Source organism: Leguminivora glycinivorella, chromosome 11 (assembly GCF_023078275.1).
Source record: "Leguminivora glycinivorella isolate SPB_JAAS2020 chromosome 11, LegGlyc_1.1, whole genome shotgun sequence".
Classification (NCBI taxonomy): Eukaryota; Metazoa; Arthropoda; class Insecta; order Lepidoptera; family Tortricidae; genus Leguminivora; species Leguminivora glycinivorella.
In genome coordinates this window covers 9,977,634-9,995,104 of record NC_062981.1, presented here as the reverse complement: position 1 = coordinate 9,995,104, position 17,471 = coordinate 9,977,634, and the positions used below count along the sequence as shown (strand labels likewise).

At 36.6% G+C, this 17,471-nt stretch overlaps 1 protein-coding gene across 1 annotated transcript in view; it reads right to left on the bottom strand.

The window, feature by feature from the left end:
• Positions 1 to 17,471, bottom strand: part of LOC125230961 (dual 3',5'-cyclic-AMP and -GMP phosphodiesterase 11-like) — a 306,906-nt gene that overhangs the window by 52,318 nt on the left and 237,117 nt on the right. The window contains 3 exon segments of the mRNA XM_048136282.1: positions 9,393 to 9,503; positions 10,308 to 10,445; positions 13,691 to 13,798. Coding sequence (XP_047992239.1) covers positions 9,393 to 9,503; positions 10,308 to 10,445; positions 13,691 to 13,798 — 357 coding nt within the window.

Sequence of the window (17,471 nt, the reverse complement as noted above, 5' to 3'; positions counted from 1 at the left end):
GTACTTATTTACACACAATAAAAACAGACATAATATTAATAATTTAAGTCATGTTTTAAAATATTTAAAAAAACGATGGGCCTTATTTAGTAATACATAGTTTGTTCAGGTTGGTACCAGTACCTGCCCTTAATAAGGCCCAGTGCTTATATTTCTTCTAAGTTTTATCAATCATGCCGTTTTGTATATTTTCTTCGCAGACATAGAATCAAAAAATGCCCTAAATAGTTACTTCTCTAAATAAGGCCCATCGCTCGCTTCTTAAGTTTTATAACTTTGTGTAAACATTGTGTTCATGAATTCAATCATCAATTTTTGTGATAAGTATTTATACTACGGTCTGTCGTCTAAAACACATTTATTCAGGACTATGCATTTAGGATGTGGCACTCTAAATTAGAGGGGTTCAAGTCTTAACAAGCAGTGCGTCAAGGTCAATGTGGTCAAGATAGGCAGACTTTATTTCATATTAAGTTTAAAGGGACAAAATTAGGTACTTAATTAAAGTAGTGTGGGGTAGCCTGCTGTCCTACGGGGCAATAAATATTATAATGTATTGTGTTTATGTGTATTGTGTATCATAAGTACTGGGCGTTTGCGGGGTCGCCTTCCACTCTGAGGCCACCACTCAAATACTGGCGCTGTTGATAGCTCATCTTTGAAGATTATATCCGATCCATCTCTATTTCCGCAGCGCTACTTCTTGGGTATCGAAGGTTGTGAACATGTGGACACATGGGCGGAATGGGCCTTATTTCATACCTGCATCAAATAAGACCCATAGTTTTTCTGTTTAATAATACTTACTTTTTACTTTTTTACTTACTGCACGAAATTTTTGAACCATTTACACTTATCAAGTTATAAAATGTACATAACATTTCGAAACTTAATAGCCGGGCCTTGTTTGCATTGACATTACATATGCCCTTAGTAGGTAGATGAAATGAGTATTACCAACGTTTTAATTCTGCGGTAACAAAAATGCTTTGCCGAAAAGTATAAATAAGATCTAAATAATAAAAGTATATAAAGTATCTATACGTTTAAATAGCCTAGGTTTAAATATAGCTGGAAAATTAGTTAAGCATTTTTATGGTTGGTATGCATGTTGGTAACCACGAAAAAATGCACATTTTATTACATTATGATTATGGTAAGTAATTAAATAATTATATAAATATTGGGGACACCTTACACAGATCAACTTAGCCCCAAACTAAGCAAAGCTTGTACTATGGGTGCTAGGCGACGATATAGCGCAGGACACCATCGCGAGCGCAGACTTCTGGCCGAAAGGTGTGGTTTTTCGGCGATTCCGGGGCAACTTGCCGAAGCCTACACCGGGACAAACGATGCAACGGAGCCACGCTGTTACGTCATCGCCCAAATAAATTGTTTAGTTTTAAACTTTATTGTTTGTTTTTTTTTTCATGTTCTTACTTACTGTTTTTTTTTTTTTTTTGTTATCTAAGTTTCGTGACGCATTGGTTTTACTGTAATGTCATGTAAACATGTTTTTACTAATAAATAAATAAATAATACATACTTAAATAGATAACATACATACATACAATCACGCCTGTATCTGTATAAAGGGGTAGGCAGAACACATGAAACTACTAAAGCTTCAGTGCCACTCTTGGCAAATAAGGGGTTGAAAGAAAACGAAACTGTGACATTGCAGTGACAGGTTGCCAGCCTCTCGCCTACGCCACAATTTAACCCATATCCCATAGATAAATACAAAACCATACTTAAATAGATAAATACATACTTATATACATAGAAAACATCCATGACTCAGGAACAAATATCTGTGCTCATTACACAAATAAATACCCTTACCGGGATTCGACGAACGACGAACGACGACAGGAATCGAAGACAACATTAAAATTAGGTAGTTAATTAAAGTACTTTGAAGTAACCTGCTGTCCTACGGGATAAATAGTACATTACGATACAAGTGCGTAAAAAAGGAAGTTCGAAACGAGTGGCGATAAATTAAAACACGACCAAAGGAGTGTTTTAAATCGACACGAGTTACAATTTCCTTTTCGCACGTGTATCGTACGACATTTTTCAGTACAGATGAGCCTCCGAAGTTTCGACCTGCCATATAATGAACCACTTCTCGCACTAGTGCGTAAAAAACACCATCTGTACTGAAAATATTATAATATATATAGGTATCCATATATTTTTATTCTTTTCCTTCTGGCGACCGTCCTTTGTCACCCATGTTTCACAACTAAAGAGTAAGACGAAATTGACGAGTGAAGATGCTCTGACTGAAACAATTACTTTTCATATTATTAATGTTTACCATTACACACAGAGCACAATCTCATCGGTAAATATTGACAATTTTACTTTATTTCGACGTGCGTTTATCATAGCGCTCTTGAATAATACGATTTTGTAAAGAAAATATCTCCTAGATACATACTATCAATTGTGTCGCTTAGTTTCAAACTTGGGTACTTAAATCCATTCTGCTTTAAGATTGAATATATTAAAAATATATATTAACCTTGTAGCAGAATGGATTTATCCAGGTTTGAAGTTAAGCGACACAATTACGCTTAATTCGGTATGTAAGAAATACCTTATTTTTTGTTAGGTTACTGATGGGCCTTATTTCATACATGCACCAATTTGGGAAAAGTGCACCTACTTAATGCACAATTGCACATGGACCCAATTTTTTGACCCATTTACACTTATCTAATTATAAAATGTACTTACATAACATTTCGAGACTTTTAACCGGGCCTTATTTGTATGTAGATTACAGATGCCCTTAGTTGGTAGATGAAATGAGTGTTATATACGTTTTAATTCTATGGTAACAGAAATGCTGATATGTAAGTATAAATAAGTTTTCAATAATAAAAATATCAAAAGTATCTATACGTTTAAGTACCGATACCTAGGTTTAAATTTAGCTGGCAAATTAGTTAGCATTTTTATGGTTGGTCTTGTTCTGTGCTAAGCCTTGTATTTCTAATGCTAGATAGGTAATATGTATACACAACCATAGAAAATTAGAAATATAAGATGCATATGTAGCTTTCCATCTGAAAAAGGTCCTTATGCTTCATATGCAATAAGATTTTGTTTGGCAGATTTTTTGTTAGAATTCTGCTAAAAAGTTCTAATTACTTTGGAACATAATCCGGTGTCTGGTAATATAATAGGTACCAAATTGTTACCTAGTTAAATTTTCCTACGCTGTCACTTCTGTCAAACATGTGCAAAAAAAAGAATAAGATTCACATACATTTTTGGTAGGTAGATACTGTCAACCAATTATGTAGAATCCTAGGCCACTCCAGAACCCTGTCGTATTGACACCGTCATTTATTTGCTACAGAAGTCAGTTTTACTTTTACTGTGAAAGGGTCTAGATTGGCCTATGACCTAGGATTCAGATTAATTGGTTGATTGTACGTACCTACTCCTATAATATGGCTTTTCTTTGAAATCGAAAAGGTTTTAGCTTTTTACATACCGAATAACTTTATTTCGCTAACAATGTGACTCTTAAAAGAAATCATCTTTCAAGATAATCACATTATGTATAAGATAAGGAAATGTTTCTACCATTCCTTAAAACATTACAAATTTGCATTTTAGTCAAATCAGTACACTTAATATCTTCACGGAGTCCAAAACATTTAAATGCATCAGAAGTCCGAAACTAGACAAATATACAGAGCGCTTGAGCGCGAGTAAGTACTTGTGCCGGCGGTGGACGCGGGTGTGTGCGTGCGCCACGCGCACGCACACAGGGCCTCTCTGTGGGTGCCGCCCCCGTCAGCGCGACGGCGATAAAGACCTAAAAATCTCAAATTTGAATTCGTGCTTCGGTATCGTATCCTCTTAATACTTTGGACAAAATAGGCGATTTAATTATGTTGAAAAACAGTTTATTTTCTCGAAACCAAGAACTTTATGCATTTGTCAAGTTTATTGCACCAAGGTTACATAAAAGTTCGCATTAAATTTTGCGAATAAAGAAAACAAGTGAACTTGAAAAAAAAGGTGATGAGATGAATGATATCTTTAGATTCCACGGGTTTTTATTGACCAGGCCCCGTAGCCGAATGATATTTCTGCGATGCGAAATGAAATCGAAACGCCGCAGAAAGGTAGTCTGGCTCTGTCGCGCCAATGCGCAAGAGCGATAGAGATAGCTACGAAAGATATTATCGTAAGCGTTTGTGCATTCGGCTACGCACACTTGGCAGACCAATATCTATTGAATATTTAAAATTTTTAGTCACAGTTGTTTTATTTTTCCCTTTCGACATAGGTAAACTTGAAAGTGATCCTAAAAATTCCTTCTGCACTTTACAATTTTATATCTTGGCAACGCCAAGCGGGGTTAAGCAAGATTACGTTTTTAAATCCACGGACGGCGTCGTCGTTCCAAATGAGCGTTTGCATAAAACGTGTAGGAAGAATAATGTTTATGCTAATTCAAATACCGAAAAGAATATGTTTGCGTCGAGAATGTCAAGGGCAGAGAAATATGCCGTAACCTAATCCCGGTACGGGGTTCTCAATTACGGAGAAAAAAGAGCTGACGGCGCAGGCTCGCAAATTAAGTGGCGATTTTGTATCAAAGTGTTCAGATTACACTTTACCACGAATTTTTCGGTATTCGCTTGTCATTTGTTAATACCCTCTTGATATCATTGACAAGCTTCGGTTTGCGTGGTATTCGCTATCAGTACATGTTTTAATTTAGTACGTTTAGTGCGACTACGGTGTTCAGTGATTTATGATTTTGGTTTATATTTTGCCGGTTTACTTTAATAAAATGCACATTCACTCGAGTTTAAGTTGTCTGTAATGTAGTTGCTTTGTCTAACTCTATTAAATATCAACATTATTACCTTTTTTCCGACTTTGTAGTAGATTTTTGAGAAAAAATGATCTTTAGCCAAAATTGTTTTGGTATTAAATTCTTTCGATTTTGACGGTTACTAATTTTTTTATAAGACGATGAAAACAGTTAGGTATTTTTTTATTAAAAAAGGAGACTTTAGCACACTACTGTGTGCTCCTACTACACTGAGAGAAAATACAACCAGGGGCCTATTGCATAACAATTTACAACTCATATTACAAGCGGTAGTCCCCCTCCAATTCATTTTATAAGAAAGAGAGTTCCACTTGTAATACAAGTTGTAAATTGTTATGCAATAGGCCCCAGATTTCATGTTCGTTCAACAAGTTTTTTGGTTAAAATAGCGCCTACGTGCTCTTTGGTTCAAACAACAAGCTACTTGTCATTTGAATCGGCAATATATTTGAATCAACAAGTCGATTTTATAAAAACAATCTGACACATATTGTTTTAAACATACGTTTGGCTGATTCAAACGGATAAACCGCAACAAGTCGAACTTGTTAAATTCACAATGCAAATTTCTCTCAGTGTACATACCTAAAACAAAGCGCTTTGCTGTTCAAATAAGTAATACATTTCACGAAACCACCTCAAAAAAACGAAAAAACGAATTCCTTTCACAACACGAAATCCGTATTCAAATACCTACGCATATCCGCTTTTATTTAATTATGTGTACAAGCCTTTTATTCCGCAATGCTACTTGGATTGTTTTCATTCGGGAAAAAGGTCTGCCAGGGTCGGACGCTACTAATTACAGGCAAGGCACAGTATAAACCAGTAGTAACTCTTCTAACAGACCCACACCGCACGGTGATGCACACAAGCGCATAGTTTACAGACGCAACATACAACTTGTATGAACATTAGGTCGGTACAATTCTAAAGGTGCGACATGCAAGCTGAATCGGATGAACTCTGATGAGAATAATATGATTTTTTTTTCTGTATATTTAAATCAAAGAGGATCAAGTATTATAGAGAGTTACTGTAGAAGTAAAATGTGTAATCACAGTACATTACATAGACTGCCATCTCTTGACACAGGTTTAAAACTTTTGAACCTCTGTTTTGACAATTTGGCCCATATTCTTAACATATTGTTAAAATGTCAAATATTAATATTAGCGCCATCTAGCCGAGCGTCCCCCAAAGGTGTAACGCCATCTAGGTCACCGTACCTTTTTCTGTATGGTACGTTTTTTTCTTAGACTTTATTTGTCTAGATGGAGCTATATATGTCTTTGATTTAAATAAAGTCATTTATTGTCGCACACAAAATAAAGATTACAATTAAGACTGACTGTATTTAGACTGATAAGTATGATGTGGTATTGTTACACTAAGGGATACTTGCACCAACAAAAATGGAGGGTTAACCCTCCATTTTTAACCCCCGACGCAAAAACGACGGGGTGTTATAAGTTTGACGTGTCTGTCTGTCTGTCTGTCTGTTTGTCTGTCTGTCTGTGTGTGTGTCTGTCTGTGACATCGTAGCTCCCGAACGGATGAACCGATTTCGATTTAGTTTTTTTTTGTTTGAAAGCTGAGTTAGTCGGGAGTGTTCTTAGCCATGTTTCATGAAAATCGGTCCACTATGTCGCGGTCGGGGGTTTTATCAAAATTTTAATTTTGTGGTTAGGTTATATATGGAATTTGACAGTTGACAGTCCATTAACCCTGAGTTAAGTGGTTGGTGAAAGTGGGCTTAATACCTATAGTTAATAGTATTAGATAAATCTTACTTTGGACGACGTCGAGTAACATTTATAATGATTATGTTACAGTATAATAAAGAGTACTATCGTACAGTATGGCCACTCCCGCTCCCCGCTGAAAGTGCCGCCCACCCCCTCTCGGTTACCTCACAGTTACCGCCTGTCAAAAACGCGAACAGTCGACCTGTCATATTTCACTCATACAACCACAGTACGCGTTTACCTACACGAGCTTAGATTGTGTGCTAGGAACGCGCCTCTTTCATATATTTGATCGCCAGTGTCCGAGGTGTGATTATGTTCAACCACGTGCTTTCGAACGCAGTAGGTACCTTTCGCGTCGCCGCTGCTGAAGAGTAACTATTTTTTTTAAACTTTATTACGCATAATAAAGTACAATTGGCGGACTTAATGCCTTCAGGCATTCTCTACCAGTCAACTGTGGGGCGAAACAGAAATGTGTCAACTACTGAGTCGTCCTTATACTGTGTTACAGGCCAAGCTTGGTTTAGTAAAGTTTATCTCGTAGATGTTTCACCTGCGAGTCAATTTTATGTCGGTCACGTTCAAACTTGAAAACTGGATGTATAAAGTTTCATTAGAGTTCGTGGTGAGGGGTCAGAGACCGGGAAATCTTTATTTTTTTTCTTTGGGTTAGTTGCTGTTTACAATATTTTTAAGATCAGGTAACACTATGGAAAAGAATTATGTCGCGTATAATCACAGCGTATAATGAATTAATGAATTTATAATACAACCCGACGAACCCAGCCCTTGAAAGCTTTAATACTTATTAACATAAATCAAAAACAATGTTTTCATTTGAAAAAAAAACCGTCACTTTTGACACTGATATCTTGGCACTGACTGACAACCGTATGTATGTACTATCAGCTGCAAAATTGCATGGAGAAATTATGAATAAATTCATTGATTTGATACTCTCACTGAAAAATGTACGGTCAACCGGGGTGGGTTTAAAACGCAGGGGCGACTTTGAAAATTGAGTTTTAAAGTCATACTGTAAGTAAATTCGCGATTTTCTACAGTAGATTTACAAGAATATGTATTGATTTAACTAGCTACATGAAAATTTTTAGTAAATAATGAATAATGTTCATTTTAAAGCCGTTCAAATACCATCAAAGTAACCCCAAATTTTCCTAAAGTCACCCCGGTTGACGGTACCTAGTGTTACTTCCTGTACCTACACAGTTTAAACAATAAATATTTCTGATTTCTGATGCCATGCACTTTTGCAGTTGATAGTACCTAGACTACCTGGAGCTAAAAAGTTTTGTCTTAAGAGGATACGGTAGCGAAAATGCTAAAATGGAAAGGAAAGAAAATCCTTTCAACTTGGGAATTTTAGTTAAATATATACAAGTGTTATTAACTAGATTTATCGAAAAAAAATTGTCCATTAAGAACAACTCAGTCAAAAGATATTTCAAAAAAATCTTTAAAATCGAGGTTCCGCTCTCGACTCTTTCCTCCTTCAAAACTTAATCAATCGAAACGAAATTTGAGAATCTGAATAACAATGAAATAATCTATGTCGGACCGTTTAGCTTTTTTGGTTAATTGTTACCAATCTTGAGTATCACACCTTTTTTGCGCCACAATGAAAAAGGCCGTTTTTGGAAATTTTTGATTGGATCTAGAATCTTTAAAAAGCAGAATATCAAAAAAATCAAAACGGTCCGACACAGATAAAAATAATAACAATGTGTGTTGAAAAAATCATTACTCTATCTTCAAAAACCAGGGAGGAAATAGTCGAGAGCGTTTGTATGGAAAATTGACCCCTACCGTATCGTTTTAAAATACATATAAACTAGGAAGCTTATACTTATGAACAGAGATCGGAAAAATTTGCGTCATTGCTCGCAATAATGTGGACATGTCTCCAAAATTAATCAAATAATTAATCATTTAATTTATTTCTTACTTGACTATAATTTGATTCCTAGTCAATAAATACAAAAGTTTTATTAAAGAAAATAATCAGTATTTATCGAGTTAGCATTTATGCTGATCGGGACCATTCGTGGTAACTTGTATGTTTTAATTTCTTTTATTTGCTGTTTCTGTTTTTTTTTACTTGTGTATTTTTATTGTAATTATCATGAATAAATAATTGATTGATTGATTATTTTTTCCAAATTTTCAGCAGTCAGTCTATTTCTTTTTACATCAAAAACATACTTAAGTGCTGAAAAACTCCGCTCGCAATCCACTGATGTTAATGGGGCAAACTTAAGTAGTTTTATAGGAATATTATTATTCCAGTATAATTCAGAGTTTATTTTCTGTTCTAAGTTGTGGGCGATAACCTAAAAATCGGGATTTCTGTCAAGGACGGCTTTCATTTTAGTTTGCAAACGGTTACCTATTTCTCCGGGTTTACTGTCCATATATTTCTTATTTTACTTAAAGTGTATTCGACAGTATTTGAAGAAGACTGTAAATTCTCTATTACAACCAAAATGGATTTGAAATGTTGTAAAATGAACTGTAAATTGTCGACAACATCATCAATTTTTGTATTTATTGACTATTAGGAATCAAATTATATGTCAATTAAGAAATTAATTAAATGAATAATTATTTGATTAATTTTGGAGACATGTCCACATTATTGCGAGCAATGACGCAAATTTTTCCGATCTCTGCTTATGAGCAAACTCACAATTTTATTAAGAATTGGTTTCGAAGTTAGCTACTGGAATCAAATGCTGGAGTCTTACCTGTACTCGTTGACACCGTATGAGGCTCTGTGTGTGTGTGAGTATCCTAAGCACCATGTGTTCGATGGTGCTCTGCTCCTCAAACACCATGCGCGCCAGGTCGAGGAGCACCTGGTCAAAAATTACATTAGAATTATAGTTGTAAATAAATAAATCCATACTAATATTATAAATGGCAAAGTGTGTGTGTGTGTCTGTTTGTTTGTCCGTCTTTCACGGCAAAACGAAGCGACGAATTGACATGATTTTTAAGTGGAGATATTTGAAGGGATGGAAAGTGACAAAGGCTACTTTTTGTATTTTTTTTAGAAAGAACCTTACCAGGTTGCGCTTAAATTAGAGCTGTGATCGCGCATACAGCTGTGCGTTACGCAGCCCGATGCCGCAGAATTGAAGGTAAGACGCGAACACTTTCTCGTCGTTTGCTGTGAACGGGCCGTCGTTCTATCTATCACCGAGAGAATATTCAACCTCGTACATCAATGGACTGTGTCAGTGAGTATTGTAGGGAGAACTTACCTTCGAGCTGTGATCGCTCATATATCTGTGCGTTCCGCAGCTCGATGCCGCAGAATTGAAGCTACGATGCGAACACATTCTCGTCGTTCGCTGTGAATGGGCCGTCGTTCTTGTTACCAGCTGGAGAATACGCAACATATCCATGCAGCAATGGACTGTAGTGAGTATTTTAGGGAGACCATACCTGATTGCGCTTACCTTCGAGCTGTAATCGCTCATACAGCTGTGCGTTTCTCAGCCGGATGTCACAGAATTGAAGGTACGATGCGAATTCTTTCTCGTCGTTTGCTGTGAACGGGTCGTTGTTCTATCTATCATCTGAAGAAAACGCGATCTATATCCATGCAACAATAAACTTTGTCACATACTCGGAGGGTATTGTAGGAAGAACCTTACCTGGTTGCGCTTAACTTCGAGCTGCGAGCGCTCATATAGCTGTGCGTTCCGCAGTCCGATGCCGCAGAATTGGAGGTAAGATGCGAACACTTTCTCGTCGTTCGCTGTGAACGGGCCGTCGTTCTGTTTGTTTATCACCTGGGGGAAATAGACATGTGAGTGTTTAGTAAAACTTCCTACGTTGTCGGTTACCATTAAGGCGAGATTTACCTGTATCTTTATCCATACTAATAATATAAATGGGAAAGTGTGTGTCTGTTTGTTTGTCGGTCTTTCACGGCAAAACGGAGCGACAAATTGACGTGATTTTTTAAGTGGAGACAGTTGAAGGGATGGAGAGTGACATAGGCTAATTTTTGTCTCTTTCTAACGCAACCAAAGCCGCGGGCAAAAGCTAGTAAGAAATAAACTGGCAAAGCGGCTTTATAGCAATCGAAAAAGTGGGACGTTTTCCCGTTCACACTCACATATTATTTAATAAAAAATATCTAGGGCACATACTATAAAACCAGTGTCCCAATGTATGCTAATATGCTTAGATATTTTGAACTATGCAACGGATTTTATTGCGGGTGCGTTTGCGATTTTATGGTTTTTTATTAGATAGAGTGGTCCAAGAATGTTTATGTATAATAAAATAACCCGTGCGAAGCCGGGGCGAGTAGCTAGTATGTAAATACAATAAGGCAACGTGGATACAAAATATAATGGTATTCATTGACCGGATTAATAATTATAAAAGATAGAATATGTCTACTATAGAACCCTAATTCTATGTTTTCACCTCTTAAGAGATAAAAATACTCGGACCATTAAGCATAACGGTACTTCGTACTTAGACATCCACAAGTTTAAAAGTTAGGTAGTTCGAAACATGAAAACTGTACCTCTACATGTAATAGTTTTCTTCACACAGCTAAGATACTATTGGGGCACATCTCGGACATTGGCGATCAAATATATGAAAGAGGCGCGTTCCTAGCACACATTCTAAGCTCGTGTAGGTGAACGCGTACCATGCTTGTATGAGGGAGATATGACAGGTCGACTGTTCGCATTTTTGACAGACCGTAACTGTGAGGTAACCGAGAGGGGGTGCGCGGCACTTTCAAATACTGTACGATAGTACTCTTTGTTATACTGTGATTGGGGTTACATACAATTTAGCACATCACACCAATCAAATGCCGTAATGTACTCGTATCGTACGCAACTTCCCGCGCCGTGTCAATGAACCCTAAGTTACTCAACATCGCCAAAATGAATGAACAAAATTTAACATTTATCACACAGACTTTAGACCCCGAACTTTTCTAATTAACCTTTCTCTCTGTGAATACATTTTTTATTCAGTGAATGAATATTAGAATAACTCTGCTGTTGGGACAAATTATTTATTCCAAAAGTTGTAAATATCCTCAATGAATACCGTACGGAACTCGGAATAAAACCTAGCTTTTGTATTATTTATTTTGAATATTTCACGACGGATTTGGCTTAATGGGTGGACGATGGGCCTAGGTCCGAATCCCGGTATGAGCATTAATTTGCAAGTACAAATCAAATATATATTTAATTTGTTTGTCATGGGTGTATGCTACTTCTTTAAGTATTCATACTATTATATTATGGTGTAATTTATTCAGAGACCATATATTATAATATGTGCTATATGCATACACTACGTCGTTGACTAGGTTACTTCAACATAAGCTTTGTATACATACAAAGTGCTGTATTATTATGAATTTAATAGAAAATAGAATGAATAACAGACCATAATTTGTCCAAAATTACATAACAAATTATTAAGATCACAAAACTGCCAATCAAATCAGCAATCTGATTGACGTAGGTCTTCCCTCAAATTGCTCCTTAAAATTGTCAAGGCCTGAAAATCAATCGGGTGAGATTACGTCAGTTATTTATGCTTGATGTCAGATTTCATTTCCCCTACGGCCACTGGCTGAAGATAGTGATGTGCCGATGAGAATGTTCTCGTTCTCGTTTCTGAGAATCTCGAGAACGTTCGCTCTGACTAGCAAAACTTAGTACTTACACTAAGTTTTTTTTTAATGGATCCTTTTTTTTTTGGTATAAATCCTTTGCTTCCAATAACGTGTTTGGGCATTTTCAGAATTTGGGACACCCCAATTAGCGAAAGTTGTTAACAAAAATTAACTCACTGTCAATTTTGTGACGATAATTAAGCATGAAATTTCTATAAAAATATTGTTTTTGTATTAATAACATAAACTTTAAGCGATAATCTACATTCGAAATGTGAAAAAAGTAAATTTTTAGACAGATTGTGTGCTTAACTGTCGTCACAAAACTGACAGCGAGTTAATTTTTGTTAACAACTATAGCTAATTGGGGGTCCCAAATTCTGAAAATGCCCGTTTAAGGAATTTAGTGAGGTTATACTATTGGACTTTATAAATTATTACATTTGTTTAACTTGAAAATTACGAAATATGTGTTTTCAAGCTTCTATGGTATTTCTTTTGTTATATTTTTTAACATGACTGTTTCATTGTTAAAGCGGACCCCAGGCTCCTATTAGAGGGATAACGCAAGGAGGATGATGATACTGTTTGGCCTCGCGTAGGGCCAGTTACAGCTTGCGTTATGAGTGATTAGTGCAGTGCTTGGCGGCCGGAATGGCCACGATACTGCCAAGTAGGAAAGAGAGACAGTAAGAGACAGCGATTATACATAAGTATTTATCGAGTTTGCGACAAAATGGTTTTAGATTCCAGAGAACGTTTCCGGAAATTTCCGAGAACGTTTCCGATTAATTTCTCTCTTCTCGGGAATACTTTGGGAACGGCACATCGCTAGCCGTAGCTGCGAAATAATTCCAACTTCTGCTAACATTTTCATGAGGCATTTGCAAATAACTTTGGAATATTTAATCTTATTACGATAAGGGCGTGGGGAAGTTTTTTAATTCCATCTTTTACCGAGACTCATTTTTCGCGTCGGCTTTGTGATCACATCAGGGCAATATGTTTTTCAGACTTAATTTACTTAGCAACCTTTAATCTAAATATAATTTTACCTATTTGTCTTTGTTGATAGGTCTAGGTTTCTGTGTAGATTACGTTAGGATTTGTTATATGCGAGACGTGAAATCTGTCTGTGATGCTGATGATATAGAAGAAGCGCTGATTTTTAGATAAAAAGCAAAAGGCGATGACAGCCGCTTTCGTACTGTACTCCAAACCCTTGTATTAGTTCTCAAAGCGAACCTCAGCTAAATACTAGGAAACATCACAAGGAAGAAGAGAGAAAAGTAAAAAGGTAACCTTGCCGAGCCGTTGTCGACAAGGGAAATGTGGGCCTCTTTTTAGTTTATATTTTAGTTCTAGTGTACCAACCTGAGCGACCCCAATAACTTCTCCGTTGATGTCCTTGATGGGCATGCATAGTAACGATCTCGTCTTGTACCCTGTCTGCTGGTCGATGTCGTGGTTAAACCGCTCATCCTGTAACAAATTACAATTGTTAAGTCACAAAACTGTAGCATAAACAGCAATGAGGGCTTAGACGCTAGTGTTAATGGTGATCTCGAGATGTCTAAACTTGTTTACATTCGCGCCCGATTGGCGAAGCGAGCCATGAGCGAAGCCACGAGACGCGAGATTAAATCAATGGCAACTGCCATTGAGACCACCACCTAGAGTGGCGCCAAGTAGTGAGTACAAAGACGGTGGTAAAATATTTTAGTGCGCTGCAAAATAGCAAGGACACGTTATGAATAAACTCGTTCATAAAATGGTCACACAGCGGACACAACTTCGCCGATGGCTGTTCGGTATTATTCCTATAGTTTGTCGTTACCATAGAATTAGTTCGCTTTTGGAAGTTCGACGCAACTAGCATTTAAAAGAGATTCTTTATTTTATAATAGTCAGAGAGGTGAGCATAAGCACATGAAATTTTCTCAATAATGGAATATATCCTTAAACCTAAACGATATTACGTAACTTGTAATTTACTCTCTTATTAATATCGGTGTTAACCGTTGATAGTTCAAGCCAATCCTAATTAATACCCTGGGCCGACGTGTTATCAAAGTTAATCCTCACAGCGCACACAACGGGCGAACTATCTCTCGTTAACAGCAAGTACTTGAAAATTTCGCAATACGATAGTTTCAAAAGGGTTTAAAGACCAGTCTAGTGGAGGAATATAATGCCTTTTAGATAGACTAGGAAAGAAGCCGTTGTGTCATCGGACTCTGACAGTGGCGATCGCAAACCTCAGGCCTCCAAGCGAACTATTCTGGGTGTTTCTATTTTTAAAGAAAATATTTTAATTTCAACTCAGAAACTGACATTGAAAGGTACCTCTAGGCTGAAACTCGTTAAACGGAACGAAGTTCCCCTCAGAATTTACAAGGAAAAATTCTAACTTTTATGTAGTGCATGTCATAAATAAGAAGGTAAGCAATGTAAGTAATCAATTATTATATTCATTAATGTATAATTTATAATGCGTAGTGAAATAGACATCAAACGTCTAAGTCAGCAAACATATTCAGTGACCTATTTTCAAACATCTATCAACGAGCATGAAAAATAAATGTTAACTTTACGTCGTAAACCTCACCTCAACACATGACACGTAACAGTAAACTGTGAAAGAACGTTTCTGCGGCAACCGCATTCAGGCATATGGCTGAAAGCCAAAACGAAACCAATCAACGATAGTACACAGATTTAAAGTCACATCGTCAGACCTGTGCTGTGTGTGAATTTAAATATGTGTACAAAGCGCGAGAAGTTAAAGTGTTATAGTACACAGATTGTTAAAAAAATAATTACCCGATAACTACGCTACAAAAACTCACGGAATCAGCGAAGAATTTCGTGTAAATTCAAAAATCTTAACACCGTTAATCTAAAGATTTTATCTCTTTTTACAATTGGCATATAACTGGTGTACACTCGTGTCGGAGGCCAAGACTCATTTGGGTTGCTACGCCATTGAGCAAGTAAATATAAATAAAGTAGTTACAATGTAGTAAAGTGGCATACTGTTGGTAACAGTATAGACTAGTAACATGGGCGCCACCGTCCATTATACACGCCTTTCAACTGGCCAGATTGGGTTTAAATCGTTGACTGAACCCATGCCTGATACGGAGCCAATCCCAATTGGGACTATAAGTTTCAAGTGCATTGTTGTAGAAAATTATATAAGTTGGATTGAACGTTGTGAATGAGCACGCCATATGAGTGATTTCAATATTCTAGATAAACAGATAGACATCGTGGATTTGATAGATACGCTTTATTAATCATGATATTGAAAAAACCGGCCAAGAGCGTGTCGGGCCACGCTGTGTAGGGTTCCGTAGTTTTCCGTATTTTTCTCAAAAACTACTGAACCTATCAAGTTCAAAACAATTTTCCTAGAAAGTCTTTATAAAGTTCTACTTTTGTAATTTTTTTCATATTTTTTAAACATATGGTTCAAAAGTTAGAGGGGGGGGGCGCACTTTTTTTTCCTTTAGGAGCGATTATTTCCGAAAATATTAATATTTTCAAAAAACGATCTTAGTAAACCCTTATTCATTTTTAAATACCTATCCAACAATATATCACATGTTGGGGTTGGAATGAAAAAAAATATCAGCCCCCAATTTACATGTAGGGGGGGTACCCTAATAAAACATTTTTTTCGATTTTTTATTTTTGCACTTTGTTGGCGTTATTGATATACATATTGGTACCAAATTTCAGCTTTCTAGTGCTAACGGTTACTGAGATTATCCGCGGACGGACGGACGGACGGACGGACGGACGGACGGACGGACGGACGGACGGACGGACGGACGGACGGACGGACGGACGGACGGACGGACGGACGGACGGACAGACAGACATGGCGAAACTATAAGGGTTCCTAGTTGACTACGGAACCCTAAAAAGAAAGAAAGGCTACTTTAATTGCCTCCTAGTCAAATCAGCTTCTTTTCAAGAACTGTCAAAACGAATTTGAACGACTTGCTAATATGGAATTTATAAGAAATCGAATTGAGTGACGTCACGGTCAACTCAGTTACTTCATATTATATTTCTACCTGTCATATTAAATAGAAATTAGATTTAAAAATAACTTCTGTCCATGTTTTTCTTATAATTATCTGATGCTTTATTTCGTGCATGGTATAAAATATTTTATTTTAACTACAGTCAAGGTCCCTATGGATGACCCAGTCGCATTGTTTCCAACTCATGTTTTTCCAATTACGTTTTGAGGGATAAATTACATCGCTAACTTTTTTACATTATTACACAAGGAACTTTTCTCTCTGAAAAGGATACTTAACTCGAAAAAACTATTTTCTCTTTGCGCTCAATACCCGTAAACCACTGCATGAAATCCGATTCGACAACAGTAACTTCGCTCGACGAATTTTATTTTCTTCCAGCGGCGAGTAAAATTTACCAATGAAACTTAGCGGGTTTGTAGGAACCAAAAGCAGGAATCGGAATGAAATGTGTTCCGATTCCGCGGTTCTTTTACGACTTGATCTTTCGAAGTATCGTAAAAGTAAGCGTTTCATTTCGAGAAGTTTCTCTTTAAGAATTTTGACATATTTTATTATTCAGACATTGATACTTTACTAAATAAAATAATAGTAAAATTTATATGTCAATTTGAGCAATAGCTCCTACACATCCTGCAGTACCTACCATCAACGTATACACAAACAACGTCATAGTATGTAAGTATTGTACAAATATATGGCATACTAGCTTTCGCCCGCGGCTTCACTCGCGTTAAGTTCGAAAATTGCGGAACACACCATACAAAGTTTCATCCCCCATTTTAAGGAAGTGGGGGTTTAGAGAGAGAGACAAAAAGTAGCCTATGTCACTCTCCATCCCTTCAACTATCTCCTTAAAAAATCAACGATTCGTCCTCCGTTTTGCCGTGAAAGATGGACAAACAAACAGACACACACACTTTCCCATTTATAATATTAGTATGGATATAAAATCGCATATCTTATTAGATTCTAAATTACATTGACTATTATGAAGACGACAGCCTTTATAAAGATACTTTTAATATTATCTAGAAAATTAAATAATCTACTATGACGACAACGAAGCAAAGTCACACGACGTCTAAGCTCACATGTTG